The sequence below is a fragment of the Indicator indicator genome, chromosome 9, assembly GCF_027791375.1.
Source record: "Indicator indicator isolate 239-I01 chromosome 9, UM_Iind_1.1, whole genome shotgun sequence".
In the NCBI taxonomy this organism is placed as follows: domain Eukaryota; kingdom Metazoa; phylum Chordata; class Aves; order Piciformes; family Indicatoridae; genus Indicator; species Indicator indicator.
The window spans coordinates 2,007,688-2,029,851 of record NC_072018.1 but is presented as its reverse complement, the minus strand read 5'-3'; the positions used below and the strand labels follow the sequence as shown (position 1 = coordinate 2,029,851).

The following is a 22,164-nucleotide window of genomic DNA, read 5'->3' as shown; positions in this document are numbered from 1 at the left end:
TCCTTCCTCGCCGCTGCTGCCGCGGCTCCCCTCCCGCCCGGGTCCGGCGCTGCACTGCCCGCTCCCGGCGGCCGCGGCCGCTCGGCAGCGCCGCCGCTTCCTGACGGGGTTTACCCCAGCCTCCTTTCCCCTCTCCGCCGCTCCCCGCGGCGCCCCGCCATGGCGTGAGCGCGGCCATGGGGCTGGCCCGGCGCCGCCGCCTGCCCCCGGGCGCTGCGTCGCTCTCCCGGGCCCGGACCCCGCGCCGCCGCCGCCGCGCCCCGCCGCGCCCCCCGCGGCGCACTGACCGCCGCCTTTCCTCCTCCTTCGCCCCCGGCCGCCGCCGCCACCCGGCGACGAGCCTGGCCGTAGCCCTCCCCCCCCCCGCCCCTTCCCTCCTCCCACCTTCGCCGCCGCCCGCGCTCCCGCGCCGTCGGGCCCGGCGCGGCCGCCAGCCCCGGCCCGCCGCGGCGCGGCCTCCCCGCCATGTGAAGCGCAGGAAGATGCAGAGGCGCAGCCCGGCCGCCCGCGGCGAGGGATGAGCCTAGACGGGGAGAAGATGACCGAGGAAGCCTACCCTGACGAGTAAGTGGGGCCAGGCGGGAGGGCGGGGGGCACCCTTTGTTGCCCCGGCGGGAGCCAGTGCGGATCCCTCACGACCCCCCCACACCCCGCCCCCAGACACACATGCAGACCGCGGGCGGACTGAGGGACACGGACACGCGCGTACGGGTGCGCGCTGCCCGCCCGCGCATCCGCCATTTCGCGCTCCCCCCCTCGCCCCGGGCCGCGCTCATTTGCATACCGCCTTTTCATTCATAAAAACCCCCGGGACCCGCGGGGGCGCCGGGGTGCGGGGACTGGGGACGAGGGGGGACGGGGGCACCCCCGGACACCCTTCGCAACCACCACCTCTCTCCGCCCCGCCCCGGCTGGGGGGCTTGTTTGGGGGGGGGGGGGGAAGGCGGTGCGGGGCTCCCGGTGGGGCCAGCCTGCGGCGGAAGCGGTGGAGGAGTGGGGGGCGGTGCAGAGGTGCACAGCCCTTCCCCCCGTCCCGCAGCGCTGGGGTTAGGGATGGGGGGGTGGGGGGGGTGGAATGGAGAAGCGGAGCGAAGGGGTTGGCCGGCGGGGGGGCGGACGGACACGACACGACAACGTCGCGGATCCCCGCCCCGGCCGCCGCCGTTTTGTGAATAGGAGGGCGGCCGCCGCCGCCGTCACATGACGCCGCATTCATAAACCCGGGCACCGGCGGCCTTCCCATTCACTGCCACCCACCCTCCCCAACCACCTACCTATCCCCGGCGTGGGGGGAGAGGGGGGGCTGCGGGTGTCTACTGCACTGCTTCTACACCCCCCCTCTCACCCCCGCATTAGAACCAAGCCTGAGCTTGGGAGCACTCCTCCAAGATTCCCACAACAAACCCCTGCGATAGGCCGCACCGAGGCGTTCAAAATGCCTGACAGCGCTGGTTTCCCTTTTATAGATTTCTTCTTCTTTTTTTTTTTTTTTCCTTCCCTTCATCAAAATAAAACTTTAAAGGCTACTGCAGTGAAATGACAGGGAAGGGTTTTTTTATAAGCCCTGCTGGCTCAAAACGTCGTTCCTGGCTATCTCTTTCTGGGTTTTGACAGTCAAGAGGAATGAGTCACTTGCGTGCAGGACTGGTTTGGTGCCAAGCGCCATAGGATGTACTGCGTTTTAAAATGACTTCTCTCAGGGCTTATAAAAGCAGCGTTGAAATTGTGCAACTTTTCGGCTTTTTTTTTTTTTCTGTATGTTTGAAACAGGAAAGAGAACCAACAAAAAAGTCACAATCACCATTGGCGGCATGTGCTGCCTTTACACCTTTGTGATATGGAATTCGTTGGAAGGTGATCTGCTTCGATGCTCTCCAGTAAATGGCATCTGCCTGTGGGTTGTGCGTTGAGGGGGTTATTATTTTGGCACTTCAGGATGAAGAGGCTGGAGGTGTGTGTTTATGGGGAGCTTCTGAAATGGTTGCTTGGAATTTGGTAGGGTTCTTCCAGTATATTAAAAAAAAAAAAAAGGCAAGGAGTTGAATTTCTCTTGCGCAGGTTGCTGTCGCTTAGCAGGCTGGGAAAATGTGGCCGACTCAGTTCCAACAGCTGGCTGGTTCCTGATTTGTGGCGTTTAGTTTTTGGGTTTGTTTCTCCAGTTGGACAAGAGGAAGGGAGGTGGGTCCCTGTCTCCAGGTTTGATTGCTCATGGACAAACCTGACCTGGTTCAGTGCTCACCAACCTTCATCTTCTAGCAAGTTGTTGCTTTGGAAGAGTTTTTTCTGCAAGGCTCAGTGTGGAGATGAGTGTCTGTAAAACATTGACTACTTGGTTCTGATGGTTGGTGTTACTTTGCTTAATTGTAGGCTGGAGTTTGTTTGGGAGTAAATTCTTCTTCCACGTGCCACCGTGCTGCCATACTAAGGAATGCTTTGGCTAATGGGTTTTGTATGCCTTCTACCTGGGCAAGGCAGGGAAGCTCTCGGATCATGCCACCTCTCCTGGGGTCACCACTCACCCCAGCAACATTGTGATTGAGTCTGCATGAGATGGGGAGCGTTGGTGGCCTCAGGGGGCTGGTACCCAACCTGCTTCTCAGGCCAGCGTTAGCTATTTCTGTGGCAGATGGTAATGCGTTGGCTTTCAAGGTGGATGATGCACCGTAGTCCTTGCCTCAGTGCACATCCTGAACTGCTGTTTTGGAGGCTGGGTCTCGTGGTGGTCTGATGCAGGTCTTTGCCTTGCAGGGCACGGTGAGGTGTGGTTTAGGTAAGCCATGGTTTCCTTCGTAAGCTCTTCCCTTTCCAGCCTTGCATTGATTGATAGCGTCGCTGAAGCCGGTGACTCATGGGTTGTTTTTCATTTTGGTGGTGGGTGAAGTGATTTAATTTTTTAATTTTTTTTTTTAATATATATGGTATTGAAGGCAAGAAGGCTCTGCTGATCAGTTTTCTCAAGCTGGCAGAACAATGGTAGTATAGCGTGCTATTTGCCCTAGATATCTGGCTTTAATTTGCATAGCTATTCTCATTTCACTGAGTGGAGTGCACTGTGAGCAAATGTTAACTGCCAGATTACCTTCCCCCCCCCCCCAAAAAAAATACCCAACCAAAAACCTCAGCCACTGTCAGGATGAGTTTTAAAATAACCATATTCAAGTGAATTATGAGGGGTTTTCCCCTTGTTTGGGGCTTTTCTTTAATCTTTCTTTTTTTCCTCTTAATTTTTAAATCAAAATCTTACCAACTTGTTCTAAAGGAATTTCTGAAATGGAGGCGGGGGCGAAACGGGGCTACGGATGCTGGCAACCCATTGGTCCCTTCATGACTGCACCATTTCAGATCGATACTTAAAGGTCAATTTGTCATTGCAAAGTGAGTGCCTCTTTCTGCATCTCAGCCTTTATTTCTGCTTCCCTCCATCTCCCCCTCCTACCGCCCTCACCGCTGCGCTTCTCCTCGGCACACTGCAGGGCAGGGGGGGAAAGGGGGATGCCCGATAATACATCGGAGGCACGAAGCTGCAGCATGGAGTGTAAGTGGTGGGAGAGTTTGGGGCAGCACTGCCCTGCACCTAGGAGAGGGGTAGCTGCCTGCCGCAAGCGGTGACCCTCTCTGCCAGCCGCCAGCTCCCAGTTGGGCTGCTGGCATCTTTCCCTTTGCAAGTAGGAGAATGGAGCTGAACCCTTAAAGCGATTCGGTTGTGCCCGGAGGCTGCCTCTTGCTCGTTCCGATGCACCGTTCCAAGAAAGTCACAGGAAGTAATTAAATGGAAAAGGTCAGAGAACGAGGAAGTGTTGGTCCGCAGCCTTTCACTGCTTGGGATGGAGCCGGGACGGCCCTGCCCGAGCCAGGCAGCGGCTGCAGCCCCGGGGTGTGCCTATCTCACTCCCCGGGGTGTCCCCATTGCTGGGCCAGCGTGCACTTTGATTTACTCCAGCCAGCCTGCAGCACGCATGCCAGGCGTTTGCAAGTGGGACCAGTCCCCCGGAGGATTGTAATGAGCTGGGTTAAGTGAGACGTGTCTCGGGGTGGTGTAGAGGGTTTGCTGCAGTGTCATGTGGGACAGCAAAATGTGGTGAGAGATCACAGCAGTGCTTTGGGGTGCTGCTTTTTTTCCCCACTCCAGAGGAAGAAAATTAAACTTCACTCGAATCTTGTTTGCCCCTTGCTGGTCCTAAAATCCCATTTCCCTCCATTGCTGAGCGATGCTTTCTCTGAATACCCAGTCTACCAATATTGCACTTTGCCTTTTACACTGGAAAAATATTTCTCTTCTTTCTTTTTTGTTTTTCCCTTTGTTGTCACTCATGACTTTCTGTAGGTATCATAAGCAGCTCATTCAGCTCACTTTTTGTTTGGTTGGTTGGTTTTGGTTTGTGTTTTTTTTTTCCTGCAAGCTTAAGGCCAAGGAGGAAGGCATGGGACACGCTGTGTGTTGTGACATTAGTGCTCACAAACAGGACAGGAAATGAAGGATTGCCAAAATATAACTGTTTATTGCTTGGCCTGAAAACATGCCTGTTTAAAATGTGACATGTAAGGAGTTGCTTTGTTCAATTTCTGGGAGAAGTTGCTGTTTATAAGGGAGTAGCAGCTCTGTCGGATGAAGGAGAGGCAGCAAGAAAAGGGATTTTACCCTTTCTGCGTCTGTCTTGGAAATGCCTTGGAAAGGAGCTGTTAAGTGGGAGATGTGTGGAGAGGATGTTTGGTCAGACAACTGAAAGGGAGAGCCCTGCAAAGAGGATTAGCACGAGTGAGTAATGTTGAATTTCTCAACGTGCCGGGCCATGCCACGGCCATGGGCAGCCCTTGGATCACCCCCATCCTGTATGGAAGAGGAGAGACCTAAACAACTCACCTTTGGGCCAGAAAGTGAAGGGGTTTTGGTGAGGCTCCCCTCAGCAGGAAGCGGGGTGGGACAGTGGCAGTGGGCTGATTCTCAAGTGTGGTACAGATGCCACAGCAGCAGTGGGATCATCTGTGAGCTGTTCTTTGCAGGCTGTTTTCTCTCTGGCTGGGGCACAGCCTGGGGTGTGGGTTCAGAGGCAGAGGCTCTATCTGCCCATTTAAATAAATCCTGAGGCTGCAAACAAAACTCTGCTGTATGGTGATGCTTGCTCTTAGCCTGGACTCGGTTCGCTGAGTTGAAACCACAAAATTGTTTCCTGTTGGCTACTGGACTGCAGGGAGATGATGGTAATTGTCCTTCTTCTGGACCAGGCTGGAAAATGGGAGCTGAGGACTCTTGAGAGGCAGCTTAACTATTGGTTTCAATCTCTCCTCTTCCTTTCTTGCACATTGTGGCATGCTTGAGGAAGGGCTAACTTCCATTTCCTTCCCTCCAACAGAATTGAGACTAAATGATCTTCTGGTGGTATTGGACATGAGAGATGTACTTGGAATGTTTGGTTTCAGAAAGGGTGCAGGCAGTTGGCTGCATCCTGACAGAAGCAGGGTTGCATGGTGAGCCTAGCCCTGTTTCTGCAGGAGTTGGGATCTTGTGGCTGGTTGAGAAAGGTGCCCCTCTTGCTTTCTTGCACTGGTAGGACCAGCTTTGGCCATAGAAAATACATTAAAAAGTGTGGTTTGCTTCACTCTTTTCCTTTGTCCCTCTCCTTTTCTTTTGTTGTTGTTACAGTAGAAGATAATTTTCTCACAAGAGAGGAGCAGGAGTAGAGAGATCAGTAAAGCTGGAGACTGCATTTTTTATATGTGCCCTGTTTGCTAAGTGGAGCATTTGATTTTTTTTTTTTTTGAGGACTTGCACTTCTGAAACAGTGCAGAAATGTAAAAATAAACAAAAAGGGTCATTTGACTTAAAAAAAGGCACAAGTAAACTGCAGAGCTGATTGACAGCAGATGCAAGCCACAGCAGTCCCCATTTCTGTGAACTACCAAAGGCAAGCAAGAAGCTGTTGTCACAGAAATCCTCTGACTGGTAAAAGGTCTTCTCCAAGCCTGTCAGCAAGCAGAGCAGTAGAGCATCTTCCAGCACCTTGCTTGCACTGACCCTTTCTTTGCCACCTTGATCCATGGCTAAACTCAGCTGATGATTTCTAATGATCCTTTCTTTTTTTTTTTTCCTGCTTTGTTTCTTTTCTTATCTGTTGGTTCTCTGCCAAGATTTTGTGTTTTCCTTCCTTCCCTTTTCCCTACCCACATCCACCCCCTTTTCCTTGTCAAATTTCCCTTAATCATTTATTTTTCTGGTGCTTGCTCAGTACTGAAAACCTGACTCTCTGAAGCTGCAGAGGAATGCAGCTGGGCTGCTCCTGGCTGCGTTCTTAATGAGAGCTATGAGGGTGATTGGGGGACTTGGACATCTCTCTTGTGAAGAGAGACTGAGAGACCTGGGGCTGTCTAGTCTGGAGAGGACCTTCTCAATGTCTATAAATACCTGAGGGGTGGGTGTCAGGATGAACAGGTCAGGCTCTTTTTGGTAGTGCCCAGTGATAGTAGGACAAGGAACAACAGATACAAGCTAGAACACAGGAGGTTGCTCCTCAACTTGAGGAGCCCCTTCTTTATGGTGAGGCTGCTAGAGCCCTGGAACAGGCTGTCCAGGGAGACTGTGGAGTCTTCTTCTCTGGAGACTGCCAAAACCCACCTGGATGCATTCCTGTGCAGACTGCCCTGGGTGATCCTGCTTTGACAGAGGGGTTGGACTCCATCTCTGGATATCCCTTCCAATCCCTAGCATTCTGTGATTCTCTTTGTGCCTAACCCTCACCTTCAGGTTTTGCATCAGCTTTTCCAAGGAAAGGTGGGATTTATCCTTGTAGTTTCTCACATTTTGTTTCCTGGTGTGGTGGAGCTGGCTGACTACTGGTCCTCCCCTCCTCAGTGAGTCAAGGGTGCTGGTGGCAGAAATGGAGATGGGATGAGAGGATGAATCCTAGTAGTGCTGCAAGAATAGCAAAGCAGTCCCCAAGTCCTACCCTTCTGCTTGCTGGTACAGTCATTTGGGGAGGTTTTACCATATCAGTGTGACCACTGGTGTTGGTACCTGCAGATATCACAGTGATGCTCCTCACTTCTTTTCCTGCTCCAGCCTGATGCCAAAGAACTGTTGGGTGGGCAGAGGAAGATCGTCTCCTTTAAGTCCAAGATGATGTCTTCTCTGTCTGAGTGCTGTCCCTCTTCTAGCAAAGTTGCTGGAGGTTCCTCCCTCCTCTTCCCCATCGTGCCCAGGGAAGCAGGTGTGTCTCAGTGCCCCACTGGCCAGCTCTTCGCTGTGAGAGAGGTGGCTTTGCCTCCAGCTGAGGTTGGGAGCAGCTTTCCATGTGGAGCTAACAGGGGGCTGTTCCCTCCTTCTGCTGCCTGTCTGCACTTTCCTGCCTGCTTTTTCTGTTTCACTTCTTCTTTTGTGCTCTTTCATTTCCTTTCCCCTGCACACTTGGGGTGGGTTGTTGGGTTTTAGTTTTTTTTGCCTATTCCTTACTGTATTTCTTCACCTGCTGCTCATGTCTGGAGGCAGGACTTCTGCCACCACCACAACTTCTGCTGCAGACCAAACTGCTGGCAATATTTTCTCCCTAGTATCAGGCAAAGGTGGTCTCTGGTAGCATGGACCTCATGTAGCCATTGGAGCAAAACTCTGCTTCGTGCAGAAGTAGATGCTTCCCCTGAGAAGTAAGCTGTATTTTATCAAAAGCAGCATTGCAAAATATGCTTTCAAGGCTGCTAAGGACCTCCCTGCCAACAGCTGGCAGGTTCTACCTGTTGAAGTAGGTCTAAGTGAGATTTAACCCAAACAATTATTTTTGTCTCCCATCTGCTTGTTCTTGGACTCTTGGAATAACTTTCTTCTTTGAAGTGTGAGTTGCAAGCAAGGAAAGTCAAGGACTGTGTTTTGGGTTGGTTTTATGATTTTTTTCCTTGAGTTTTTTCCTCTTCCCCTTTGTTCTCAGCTCCTGTGTGCTGTAATCAGAGGAGAGTTCTTGAGTCTGTCAGCCAAGCTCAGTAGCTGATGGCTGTACCAGCTCAGAAGGAGCCTTGTTACTGGCAGGCACAGGGAAGAGGGGTCTCAGGGTCTTCTGCCAAAATTTCTTCCATTTCCTTACCTCTGTGGTGTTTTCAAAAGTGAGATTGTGGAGTTCCTCACCTCCACAAAGTTGTTGGACTTTGACAGTGATGCCTAGCAAGGAGGAAAAAAAAAAAAACAACAACCCAGCATTTCATGGCTTGAAGGACTACCAAGGTGGTGGAGCTCCTTCCTTGGTAGCTGGTGCTTTGTATCTGAGTTGCTGCAGAAAGTGGGCAAAATGCAAACGAAAACCATTGCCCTTAGTGAACTACCTTTCCTGTTAAGTGGCCTATCAAAAAGTACCATTAGGACTTGCTAAGCTGTGTGCATCTCTAGGAACTTCAAGCATGTCTCCTGTTGAGAGCAGCCACTTTCCCTCACCTTTCTTGAATAGGAAAATGGAGTTGATGGCTGCTACCCCTCTGTTTCTCTTTGTGAGACTTGCATTGATGGTGCTGGGAGATGTGTTGTAAAGCCTGATAGTGTCTTTTGATCTAGCCTGTGGGAAACATGTCTCTCTGCCTGTAAGGACCTGTGCTGCCAAGCAAGGACAGGAGCATGTTCTGCACATGCGCTCCTGTCCCGAGGAGGTCTGGAAATGCTTAGTCCTTAATTATTTTTTTAAATTGCATTATGTATCTGTCCTGCTTGGGTAGTCCTCTGTTCTGCTAGTTAAAAGTGGGTCTGAAGACTAGGCAGCTTCCATCCCTGCACTGCACCTTAAAATGCTGAGAGCATTTCTTGCCTGCTTAGTGAGTAGTGAGGAGCAAGATGAGCTTCCTTCATGAGACCTCAAATGCACTTCAAGACATGGTTTTGGCACTTTGAGACATGGTTTAATGGCCATGGTGGTCTTGGCTTGAAGGTTGGATTCTACCTTAAAGGTCTCTTCCAACTGAAACAATTCTGTGCACAGCAGTCAGTTTGAAAACGCTGCAGGAAACCACAAAGCTCCTTCCCTAAACACCAGAGCCTGTTGCAGCACCATGGTCTCACCTGAGCTCCTTCCCTAAACACCAGAGCCTGTTGCAGCACCATGGTCTCACCTGAGCTCCTTCCCTAAACACCAGAGCCTGTTGCAGCACCATGGTCTCACCTGAGCTCCTTCCCTAAGCACCAGAGCCTGTTGCAGCACCATGGTCTCACCTGAGCTCCTTCCCTAAGCACCAGAGCCTGTTGCAGCACCATGGTCTCACCTGAGCTCCTTCCCTAAGCACCAGAGCCTGTTGCAGCACCATGGTCTCACCTGAGCTCCTTCCCTAAGCACCAGAGCCTGTTGCAGCACCATGGTCTCACCTGAGCTCCTTCCCTAAACACCAGAGCCTGTTGCAGCACCATGGTCTCACCTGAGCTCCTTCCCTAAACACCAGAGCCTGTTGCAGCACCATGGTCTCACCTGAGCTCCTTCCTTAAGCACCAGAGCCTGTTGTAGCACCATGGTCTCACCTGAGCTCCTTCCTTAAGCACCAGAGCCTGTTGCAGCACCATGGTCTCACCTGAGCTCCTTCCCTAAGCACCAGAGCCTGTTGCAGCACCATGGTCTCACCTGAGCTCCTTCCTTAAGCACCAGAGCCTGTTGCAGCACCATGGTCTCACCTGAGCTCCTTCCCTAAGCACCAGAGCCTGTTGCAGCACCATGGTCTCACCTGAGCTCCTTCCCTAAGCACCAGAGCCTGTTGCAGCACCATGGTCTCACCTGAGCTCCTTCCCTAAGCACCAGAGCCTGTTGCAGCACCATGGTCTCACCTGAGCTCCTTCCCTAAACACCAGAGCCTGTTGCAGCACCATGGTCTCACCTGAGCTCCTTCCATAAGCACCAGAGCCTGTTGCAGCACCATGGTCTCACCTGAGCTCCTTCCCTAAACACCAGAGCCTGTTGCAGCACCATGGTCTCACCTGAGCTCCTTCCATAAGCACCAGAGCCTGTTGCAGCACCATGGTCTCACCTGAGCTCCTTCCATAAACACCAGAGCCTGTTGCAGCACCATGGTCTCACCTGAGCTCCTTCCCTAAACACCAGAGCCTGTTGCAGCACCATGGTCTCACCTGAGCTCCTTCCTTAAGCACCAGAGCCTGTTGTAGCACCATGGTCTCACCTGAGCTCCTTCCTTAAGCACCAGAGCCTGTTGCAGCACCATGGTCTCACCTGAGCTCCTTCCCTAAACACCAGAGCCTGTTGCAGCACCATGGTCTCACCTCCCATCTCCTTCTCTGTCCTCCCCTTGCCTACAGGAAGACAGCAGTCCTGAAATGGTGTGGGTTTATGGGAATTCTCAGGATAACAGAGAGGTGGGGGTTGGAAGGGGGTTGAAAATCATCTAGTCCAACTTCCCCCCCTGTTAGCGCAGGATCACCCAGAGTAAATCACACAGCAACACAGACCCACAGACAGGTGGGTTTTGAACACCTCCAGAGACTGAGACTCCACAACATCAGTTGATGCCCCTGGCAGTGCTCAGCATCTGAGCTAAAGCACATCTGTGGAACAGTTGTTTTTTTTTTTATTTTTTTCAAGTCTTTGAGTTTTATTTGGTACTGGTAGCAAAAAGCATTTTTCAGGAGGCTAACATGAGGTCAAAGAAGGCTATCCCTTGTAGCTTGTTTCTGTGTTGGGGTGGGTTCCTCCCTTTAAATACAGGCAACACTCAGTTTTCTGCAGCCAAAATTTTTCCTCACCCCTAGCACTTTCAGCAAGGGGGGGGAGAGCAGACAAAGGTACCCAAGAAAGATAGCTGTTAACCTCACCCTTGGTCATGTGCCAAGAGCTTGGCTCCTCTCCACTCACTGCAGTTCTTCCACTGACATGTCCAAACACTGCTGCCTGAGTTGGGAAGCACGTGGAAGGCAAGCTGGCTGTTTACCTGGTTTTACGAGTGGAAAGCTATGCCCCCAAGCTGATAGAAGGTTACTGAGGCTTCTTCAGGGTTGCAGCACAGGGAAGTGTCTGCTTTGCTTCCAGTTGGGACCAAATGAGGCAAATATTTGTGGGGGTGCATAGCTGAGGTCATGCCCTGGTAGCAAGGCAGTGCCTGGGCAGCTCGTCACCCTGCCTCTGGTTCCAGGAAGGTACCAGTGGGGCAGTTGTTTGTGGGGTCTTTGTAAGACCTCTGGGGGCTGAGAAGGCAAAAACAAAAAAAAAAAAATCCCAAACCCAGGTGTTAATACTGGAGAGTTGCTTTTTGTTGTTGTTGTTCTTTTCCAGAAATGAAAGGGATGCTGTAAAGAGCTGCTGGAAGACAGCAGAGCTGAGGAATAAACTTGGCTGCTGCTGCAGGGCTTCTGGGGCTGGGGTTGCAGGTTATTTACAAACAGTCTGGTTCTTAAAAACTGCATTGAGATCTGAAAGTATCACCCAGGCTAATTCAAAGCACACTTGGAGGGTTTTTATTTTTCAACTGTTTAATTTAGTTTTTGTTCAAGAGCTTGATTCCTGAAGCACTTGGACCTTTGCATCCCTTCATCGCTTGTCCATACTGCATGAGTGGGAACAGTGATCCAGCAGCATGATGGGGAAGTGAATCATAGAATGTCCTGGGCTGGAAGGGACCTCCAAAGGTCATCCAGTTCGACCTCCCTGCACTCAGCAGGAACATCCCCAACTAGATCAGGTTGCCCAGGGCCTCATCAAGCCTCATTTTGAGTATCTACAGGGATGGGGCCTCAACCACCTCCCTGGGCAACCTGTTCCAGTGTTCCACCACCCTCATAGTAAAGAACTTGTTCCTAACATCCAATCTCAATCTGCCCTTCTCTAGTCTGAAGCCATTGTCCCTTGTCCTGTCACTGCAGGCCTTTGCAAACAGTCTCTCTCCATCCTTCCTGTAGCCCCCTTCAGATACTGGCAGGCTCCTATTAGGTCTCCCCTGAGCCTTCTCTTCTCCAGGCTTGAACACCCCCAGCTCCCTCAGCCTGTCCTCGTAGCAGAGGTGCTCCAACCCCTGATCCTTTTCATGGCCCTCCTCTGGACCCTCTCCATCAGGTCCATGTCCTTCCTGTACTGAGGGCTCCAGACCTGCACACAGTACTCCAGGTGAGTGGCAGGATCAATTCTTTGAACTGCCAGCAGCTCCATCTTTGGGTGCAGCCCAGATTTGCCTTCTGGACTGCAGGGGCACACTGTCTGCTCATGTCCAGCTTGGGTTTGTCTTAGATGCCTGCTGCAGCGAGTCCTCACAGTGCCAACAAGCTGAGGAACAAACCCTCCTCTGCTGTCAGGTGGCCATGGGAGAAGACTTTGCTGAAAATAGAGGCTAAACCTGCCTGTTACCATCTTCTCCATGGTTTTGGTAGTGTGGCTCATTATTTGATCATATTTCCTAATTCTAAAGGGACCTGACTTTTTTTAGCACTGATTTTGTTGTTGGGTGGGGTTTTTTAGTTGTTTGGTTTTTTTTTTTTAAACTTTCAGTAAAACCTCCATGCCTCTGTGGGGCTGGAGAAGCCAGGGTAGCAGTACCCCTCTTTAGACCACAGCATAGAAAAGGTCTACAGGGACTTGCTGGAGAAGGTACAGCAAAGGGCTACAAAGATGCTGAGGGGACTGTAAGGTCTCTCTGATGAGGAAAGACTGAGAATTTGGGCTTTTTAGACTGGAGAAGAGAAGACTGAGGGGGGAATCTCATGAACACTTACAAACACTCAAAGGGTGGGTGTCAGGAGGATGGGACCAGGCTTTCTTCAGTGGAACCTGATGGCAGAACAGGAGGTGACAGGCACAAACATGAACATCAGTTCTACCTGAGCATGAGGTAGATGGAACTTCTTTAAGGGTGACAGAGCCCTGGAACAGGCTGCCCAGAGAGGTGGTGGAGTCTTTATCTCCAGAGACATTCAAAACCTTGCTGGATGAGTTCCTGTGTGACCTTCTCTAGGTGAACTTACCTTGGCAGGGGTGTCAGACTTGGTGATCTCCAGGAGTCCCTTCCAACCCCTACCATACTGTGCTTCTGTGACACTGTAAATCCCTGTGTTTCAGGGTTGGTTACACTCCATGTATTGGGTGTGTGTAAACATTACAGGGAAAAAAATACTGATACTTCAGCAGAGCCTTTTTGGTTTGATCAGAGATGGTGAATTACAGCAAAAACTTTCTTGCTGGAGATTTGTAGTGCTGCCAACATAATTCATCCTTGACTGAAACATGGAATGGGAAGTGTTAAGCTGGTTGCAGCCCCTCACTGCTTTACTTGTTGTAACTGGATGTTCTGGAACAGCTTGCCCAAGGAGGTTGTGGATGCCCTCTCCCTGAAGGTGTTCAGGGCAAGGTCAGATGAGGCCTTGAGCAGCCTGAGCTAGTGGCAGGTGTCCTGCATGTGGCAGGGGAGTTGGAATCTTTAAGGTCATTTCCAATCGAAACTGTTCTATGAATCCATGGATGTGCACTTTGGGGGCTGTATAGATGGAAAGGTCAGGAAATGGTAGTGTTGTAAAATTGTAATTCTGATATTTGCCTTGCTGGACTGACTTTGTGTTTTCAAAAAGGCATCTGAGGTTTAGTTGAGCTGGAGGAAAAAATTAGTGCAGAGCTTTTTTTTTTTTTAATTTTATTTTCTCTGTGTTTAAAAACAAGAATGAAAGGCTGCAGTACAATCAAACCACTATAGCTACTGAAGAGAGAGAATTCCTGGGGGTTTAGTGGTTGTTTTTTGTTTTGGTTTGGTTTGGTTTTTTCTTCAGGTATTTAGCATTTTGGTATTGTAATACTGCATGAGAGCTCAGACTTTGAATGGCTGGAAAGGTTTTTTAAGCAGTGCTGGAGATGAGCTTCAGCTTGTTGGCCAAAGGAAGTGAAATGCAGAGAGTTAGCTGTCTTGGTTAAGAAACAGTAAATAAACTGAAAAAATGAAAGGGGCAGTGATAGGAGAGGGGAAGAAAGGGGCCTAGATGTGTTTTAAAGGTGGATAACCCAAACAGCATTATCTGTTTTACAGACAAGGATGAGGGAGGGGATTCTGCCCCTCTACTTTCTTCTGGTGAAACCCCACCTGCAGCACTGCATCCAGTTCTGGGGTGCATAAGAGGGACATGGAGCTGCTGGAGTGGGTCCAGAGGTGGCCATGAAGATAATCAGAGGGCTGGAGAGAGTTGGGGCTGTTCAGCCTGGAGAAGAGAAGGCTCCAGGGAGTCCTTAGAGCAGCCTTCCAATACCTGAAGGAGGCTACAAGAAAGCCAGGACTGGACTTTTCAGAAGGGCTTGTAGTGATAGGATGAGAGGGAATGGGTTGAAGCTCAAGGAGGGCAGATTTACACTGGGAATAAGGAAGAAGTTCTTGACAGGGAGGGTGGTGAGACACAGGCACAGGTTGCCCAGGGAGGTTGTGGATGTCCCCTCCCAGGAGGTGTTTAGGGCCAGGCTGGATGAGGCCTTGAGCAACCTGGGCTAGTGGGAGGTGTCCCTGCCCATGGAGGGGGATTTGGAATTAGACGATCTTTAAGGTCCCTTCCAACCCAACCCATTCCACTGTTCTATGTATTTCCAGAGTTTTCTTGCAAAAAAAAAAAAAAAAAAAAAAAAAACACAGGAAGGACAACTAATTTTTTTTTGTATCTTGTCCTCCTTAGTGAATTGGAGCTTGGTCCTGCTAAGCTGTGGGACTTCTCATGAAGCATTTACAGGCTCTGTGGAGAGGAGCTGGAGGTATACAGAGAGCAGAGGCTCACAAATGCAATCAGGAAGTTCTAAAAACACCCTTTATAAACACTGCATCCTACAGGAAGAACCTTAAAACCCAAATAAACCATTTCCCCCTTGCCTATGTATACATAAACTCCACTGATTGGGGAAGATCTTATCAGGTCTGCAATGTGCCTTTTTTACAGTAGTTCCTAAAATAGGTTTTGTGATATATAGCTTTTTTTGTTGTTTTTAGCTATTCATCAGGTCTTCCTGTGCTCTTATCAGTTATTAAAATGCTTGTGTCTCCCTTGCCTTTACCCAAAAGTTTTAAACCTTCCCAGGTCAGCTTTTCTTGACTAAGGGACCATTTTTGGTTAAAATCCTTCCAAGCCCTGAGGCTTGGTGCAGATGGGCAGAGGCAGAAGGAGAGTGGGTGATTTGGAGCTGTTCAGCTTGATGTGTGTGGGGTGGGCTCTGTGTGTGTGACTTCCCCCACCTGAAAGTCGTACTTTTAGGAGTGTAGTTTGTGTAGAGATGATTAACAGACAGCAGATAAAGTGGAGGCAGAAAGTGGCTGATTTTGAGGCCTCAGACTGAAGTCCAAAAGAGTTTGTTGGTCCTGGGATTGCCATGGCTGGATGATGTTAAAGTCTGTGTGCTTTCAGTACAGTGCTGTGTCTGCCCAGCTTCTCTGCTGTGCTTGCACCTTGAGAGGCATCTTGCTGCTCTCCCAGTTTTATTGGTAGGTCCCACAAATGCCTGTGTACCCAGAGACCAAGATCTAACTGGGATCTCCCAGTTTTGAGGCTGTGGAGTTTGTGGTTGGTGGCGCTTGTTGACCTCAGCTGCTCCACTCCTCGCCTAGGAGCCTGTCAAAATTAAAGCCTACAAATGAAACAAAAACAACAACAAAAAAAACCAACCAAACCCCAAAACTCTCTGGGTCAGCAGTGTCTGCCACCAACCACTCACTTGGATTCATAGAATGGGTTGGGTTGGAAGGGACCCATCTAGTTCCAACTCTCCTGCCATGGGCAGGCACACCTCCCACCAGCCCAGGTTGCTCAAGGCCTCATCCGACCCGGCCTGGATGCTCCTGGGAGGGGGCATCCATGACCTCCCTGGGCAACCTGTGCCAGTGTCTCACCATCCTCCCTGCCAAGAATTTCTTCCTGATCTCCAGTCTCAATCTGCCCTCCTCAAACTTCAATCCTTTCCCCTTTGTCCTATCACTACAAGCCCCTGTAGAAAGTCCCTTCCTGGCTTGCTTGTAAGCCCCCTTCAGGTACTGGAATGCCTCTATAAGGTCTCCCAGGAGCTTTCTCCATCCTGAACAGCCCCAGCTCTCCCAGCCTGTCTGCTTACAATCCTTTACATGAGATCCCTGAAATAAATTTCCAGGATGTGCAGCAAAGTCCCTTCCTCCACCTCAACCCCCCTATAAGCAACAAAAGAGGTGGTCCATAAAGATCTCTAAGTTGGCACACAAGAAGCCCCATCTGAGGCAGTTTTATCTTGGACACAAGGGCTTGGCTACGAGGTGCCAAAATTCTGCAATGCTCAGTGCCTTTACTTTTGTGTACCTCTCTCTTCTTCAGGAAGGCTGTAGGTGACTTGTGCACTGGGTTGATTTGTTGATATAATTCCCTGTTCTGTACAAAAGTAATCACAAATATTCCTAGCAGCTTTGTTGCAGGTGGGGGGTGTTTGGGTGGGTGGTTTCTTGGGTTTTATGTTGGGATTTTTGTGTTGTGTTTTGTTTGTAGGTTTTTTTTTTTTCATTCTTCCCTTTACTATATCTCTAAGGAAGTGTGGGCTACCTTTATCAGAGTATTGGTGGAATAGCTTCCCCAACCTTTCATAAGGTTGAATAAAAACAACAAACACTCCTCCTTATGGGAAGGAAGGGATGGGGAGAGAAGGGTGTTTGTGTACACTTTCCCATTCATGTTTTAAAAAGAAAATAAATAAACCTCTGGTGTTGGTGGAACGTAACTTCTGCAGCTCTCTAGCAGTTGAGAGTGGAGAGCTTAATTTGCTCTCTCAAGTCTTGACTTGGAGAAACAAAAGCAAAAGGAAAATAGCAGTGAGCAGGAGAGCACTTGCTGCTTTGGGTTTGCCTCTGCTGGACAGAATGCACTCCCAAGCTCTGCAGGGATTTAAGCAATCAAATCACTGGGTGCTTCTGCAAAGCAGTTGGCTTTGCATTACAAACGTGTCTGAGGTTTCTGTGTCGGTTTGGGGCAAGCTGATGCAGAGGGAAGTGTGTCCTTGTAGTGCTGAACTGAAGAGATTGCAGTCAAACACAGGCATTTTGTGCAGACTGTGTCAAGATATCACAGTGCTGTATCGCTAAAGTATTTCCCTCTTCTGCACCATAGAATCTTAGAATGGCTTAGGTTGGAAGGGACCTCAGAGATCATCTACTCCAACCCCCCTGCCCTGGGTAGGGACACCTCTCAACTAGACTTGGTTGCCCAAGGCCTCATCCAGTCTGACCTTAAACACCTCCATGGAGGGAGCATCCACAATCACTCTGGGCAACCTCTTCCAGAGTCTCACCACCCTCCTACTGAAGAACTTCTCCCTAAATTCCAGTCTAATGCTCTTCTCCCTCAGCTTCAAACCATTCCCCCTTGTCTTGTTGCTAGACAACCTCATGAAGAGTCCCTCTCTATCCTTCCTGTAGGCTCCCTTCAGATCCTGGAAGGCAGCTCTAAGGTCCCCTTGGAGTCTGCTCTGCAGCAGGAATAGGAGGAATAATGGGAGGCTGTGACTTTCTCTACAGAAGTCTGGTACCCTGCTGAAAATACTCCACTGCAAGTTGTACTTCCCTATATGTGTTTTAAGAAAGAAAATGTTGCTCTGATTTCTGTGCTTTGGGTACAAGCAGTACAGGTGAGACTACAAATGAGCATCCCCAGCTGGACCTTCTCTCTATTCATGGAATGGTTTAGGTTGGAAAGGACCTTAAACGTCATCCACTGCCAACCCTCCTGCCATAGGCAAGGGGGGCAACCTCCCACCAACCCAGGTTGCTCAAGGCCTCATTCAAACTGCCCCTAAACACCTCCAGGGAGGCAGCATCCACAGCCTCCCTGGGTAACCTGTGCCAGTGTCTCCCCACCCTCACTGTCAAGAATTTCTTCCTGATCTCCAGTCTCAAACTGCCCTGCTCAAGCTTCAATCCATTCCCTCTCATCCTATCACTACAAGCCCTTGTTTAATGCCCCTTCAGGTACTGGAAGGCTACTCTAAGGTCTCCCTGGAGCCTTCTCCTCTCCAGGCTGAACAGCCCCAACTCTCTTATAGGGAAGGTTCTCCAACCCTCTGATCATGCTCATGGCCCTCCTCTGGACTCACTCCAGGAGCTCCATGTCCTCGATCACCAGCTCAGGTCACCAGTGGTGAGCCCTAGCTTACAGTCTCATGGGGTAGACCTTTAAAGCAGCAGGGTGCCAGGTATTTCCAAAGGTAAAGCAACCCCTGCCCTGTGATCAAGGGTGGAAAACCCCAGGTGCTTTGCATGGAGCCTGTGGATCTGCTGTCTCTGACAAGCTGTTTGTGGAGCTGTTGGAGACAATCTGTAACATGTGCTGTGTGTTGCAGTTACTGCTGCAAAGGACTCATTCAGTGAGCTTCCAGGCATCTAGCTGAAAACTGCTGCTGGTGGTTGCAGGGAGCATGCCTGCACTGTGAAGAGTTTGTCTTTTCAGATGGGTAGTGTTAGCTGGTCTTCAGCTATGAACTGAGCATCAGAGAGACGTCTTCACATCCTATCTCACGTTCTTTTGGAAATCACCACCAGTGTAAATGTTAAGATGCATTAAAAACCACTTAGAGTATAGTTAGCACTGCAGTCTCTGTGGGACGAAACATCCCTGTGTTTAATGGGAGCAGTGGGGAAAGAAGGGAAGGCTGGGATGGCAGAGAAATTTGTTAACTTTATTGGTGGTGGCTCAGCAGAAAAAGTACTGATGGGTTTTGTATGGATTCATTGGAGTTTGTGCTTTTATCAACTGCCGTGACATGGACCTGGGCCAACTGGGTCACCCCTTGCTGCAAGGGGCTTAGGAAGGTGGTGGCTGTGTTTTTCTTAGAGCAGTAGAAGTGAATCTTTGTGGTGCCTGCAAGACAATGTTTACCAGTCTGGGAAGGCATGCGAATGCCTTGGCTTCTCGTTTGGAAGTGTGTTCCTTAGCAGGTACAGAGCACCTGGCTTTCTTCTTGCCCACTGAGCCAACTCTCATGCCTGCCTTTCTGGATTCTGGCAGCATGCAGATGCCCTGAAATATGGCTGGGTTGCAGAGGATGAGCTTTTCTGGCTTTAACTCCTACCAATACTTTGTGTGTGCTGTAGGTTCATCCTCATTGTCTTGCTTGCCCCATGTCACCCAGGTGCAGTGCAGTTTCAAGAGATGCTGAGGGGTCTGAACCATCTCCTTTACAAGGAAAGGCTGAGAGAGCTGGGGCTGCTTAGCCTGGAGGAGACTGGGAGGGGATTTCATTCATGCTGATGAATAGCTCAAAGTGAATGTCAGCAGGATGGAGCCAGACTCTTCTCAGTGGTGTCCAGCAGCAGGGCAGGGGACAATGGACACAGACTGTTACATGGGAGGTTCCATGTAAACATAAGGAAAGAGTTCTTTACTTTGAGGGTGGGTGAGCACTGGGTCAGACTGCCCAGAGAGATTGTGGAGGCTGCTTCTCTGGAGAGATTCCAAACCCACCTGGATTTGTTCCTGTGTGATTTACAGTGGATGATCCTGCTTTTTAGCTGAGAAATTGGACTAGATGATCTTCAGAGGTCCCTTCCAGCCCCTATCAATCTGTGATTCTGTGACTCCAGAGGTACAGCAGCAGCTGTATGCATTTGTTTGGCAGCATGATGTTTGCAGATGAAAACTCTGTTCCTCTTTCTCCCATGAAGTGGTTGGGAGCACAAGGTCATGCCAAGCCCCTGTTTGCAAGATAGCCTGAGAACAAGGAGTGCTTTGGGACTTGAAAGTTCTTAAATGGAAAGAAGCTCCCACAACTAAAACTCAGCTGCTCAGCTGCTCTTTGGAGCTGTCATTGCCTTGGGTGGAAGGAATAAATGCACAGCCCCTTGCCTCTCCTTCTGCGTGTGACTTTTGCAGTGAGAAACTTGTGCTGCTTCCTGAGCTTCTGAGTAAAAGCAGCTCCTCAGGACAGCAAAGGGAAACTCCTTGAGAGCCCTCTCCAGCATAAAAGCAGGTTTGTACGTTTTGTTACACGAAGGAATGCCTGGCTGTACCCAGCCTTAAGTAAATAGCCAGGGAGAGGCAACTGAAGCATGACGGGTGGCTGAGGAGAGGCACACAGCCTGGAAGTCCACGCTGCAAAGCAAACAATAAAGGGAGTTTTACAGGAGTGCTCTTGTGTTAGGAGAAAACTATCTGGTGCCTAAAGCTGTGCTTCAGTTCTTGTTTTTAAAAAAAAAAAAAAAGTACAGAAAATCACAGAATGCTTAGGGGGTGGAAGGGACCTCTGTAGATCGAGTCCAACCACTCCCTGCCAAAGCAGGTTCACCTAGGGCAGGCCCCACAGAAAGGTTTTCCTAAATCCAGAGGTAGATTTTCCCTGTTAGGTCATGTGTTTCAAGACAGCTTGAAAATCATGGAATGGTCTGGGTTGGAAGGGACCTCAGAAGGTCATCCAGTCCAACCCTCTCTGCAGTAATCCTCAACGAGATCAGGTTGCCCAGAGCCCTGTCCAGCCTCACCTTGCATATTTCCAGACATGGGGCCTCAACTACCTCCCTGGGCAACCTGTTGCAGTGTTCCACCACCCTCATGGTGCAGAACTTGTTCCTAACATCCAATCTAAATATGCTCTTCTCGCATTTCAAGCCACTGCCCCTTGCCCTGTCACTACAGGACTTTGTAAACAGTCTCTCTCCACCCTTCAGATAGGCCCCTTTCAGGTACAGGAAGGTTGTTATTAGGTCTCATCAATGAAAGGAAGTAATTTACTGTGGTGTTTTGCTGATTTGATGTTTAGCTTCAAATTGTGGCCAGAAATCCAGGTTGGGCAGGGCCTTGAGCAACCTGGTCTCATGTAAGGTGTCCCTGCCCATGGCAGCAGTGTTGGAACTAGATGATCTTTAAGGCCCCTTCCAGAAAACTTCCCAGAAGTTTAAAATCTGTTTTCCTAGAGGATGCATGATGTAAGGTCCAGGAAGGTCCTACTGAGAGAAGGCTTGAGCTGCTGCCCTTGCAGCTTCCCAGGTCAGCAAGTTAGCACTCTCTCCACAGGGAGAGTGATTGCCCATTGGGATGTGCTGCCCAGGGAGGTGGTGGAGTCACTGTCCCTGGAGATGCTCAAGAAAAGACTGGATGAGGCACTTAGTGCCATGGTCTAGTTGATTGGATAGGGCTGGGTGATTGGTTGGATTTGATGATCTTGGAGGTCTCTTCCAACCTGGTTGATTCTATGATTCTGTTCTATGATTCTAAGATCTCAAAACATGCAGACGAGGTTTTCCTTGCATGGCTCCAATAGGAGTGTGCCTGGCTGAGCACCTGGTTCAGGCACCTCTTGCTGTATAATTCATCAGTCATAGGTTCAATAGAATGCACTGGGTTGGAAGGGACCTTCAAAGGTTTATCCAGTCCAACCCCCCTGCAGAAAGCAGGGACATTCCCAACTAGATCAAGTTGCTCAGATCCCCATCCAGCCTAACCTTGAATGTCTGCAGGAATGAGGCCTCCACCACCTCCCTGGGCAACGTGTTGCAGTGTTCCACCACCCTCGTGGTCAAGAACAGGCTTTAAAAACTTCTGTGACAATAAAGGTAAATTTTTAAAACCCAGAGATGGCTTAAGACTGGTGAGAGGGGGAAGATGCTGCTGGTTGGAGGGAATGTGAGTGCTGCTCTCCAAGATCCTCTCTGTGTGTATTCATTTTATTTTGGAATATCTCAACTATAGGATTTTTTTTTTGGCAGGAATATGGTTTTGTCATTCATGATCTAATTAAAATGCTAAAATACACTAACCTCCATTGTGCCAGGGGAGGATAGTTGCTGCTGTATGTGGTAACTTCCTTCTGCAGGGTAATAGTTTTGGCAAGAGTGCCTTGTAAAGGTCAGGAGATGGTTACTGTCTTACCTCAGATCAAGTGTGAGCAGGCAGACATGGCAAAAGTCTCTCTGAGATTGGTCTTTGTGGTTTTGTCTGCAAAAGCACACAATGACCTGCTGAGGGGGTGTATAACCTTGAAAGAAACCTGTTTATATAAGAAGGTATTTGCCATGGTGTTTGGTGGTGGGGAGGTAGCTGGGAGATGTTGTCTCCTGCCTGAGCACAACCAGCAGCTTTTGCAGGGCCAGGCCTTTGGCCATGATGGCTCCAGGATGAGGTTTACCTTGGACTCCTTCAGGGTATTGGTGCAGACATGCATGGTAGCTTCATGGCTGTGGTAGCTTCATGGCTATTGTAGGCTTTCTCCCCATGTTGTGGGGCACAGCACTCTTGGCTTGCTTTGTCTGTGGCTGTAG

General features: G+C 49.9%; 1 protein-coding gene across 1 annotated transcript in view; it reads left to right on the top strand.

Moving 5' to 3' along the window:
- The first annotated feature begins 538 nt into the window (after window positions 1-538).
- The window catches only part of SPRED2 (sprouty related EVH1 domain containing 2), a 101,212-nt gene continuing 79,586 nt past the window's right edge, over window positions 539-22,164 (top strand). The window contains exon 1 of the mRNA XM_054383636.1: window positions 539-564. Within this exon, the coding sequence (XP_054239611.1) occupies window positions 539-564 (26 nt within the window). The remainder of the gene's footprint in view (window positions 565-22,164) is intronic.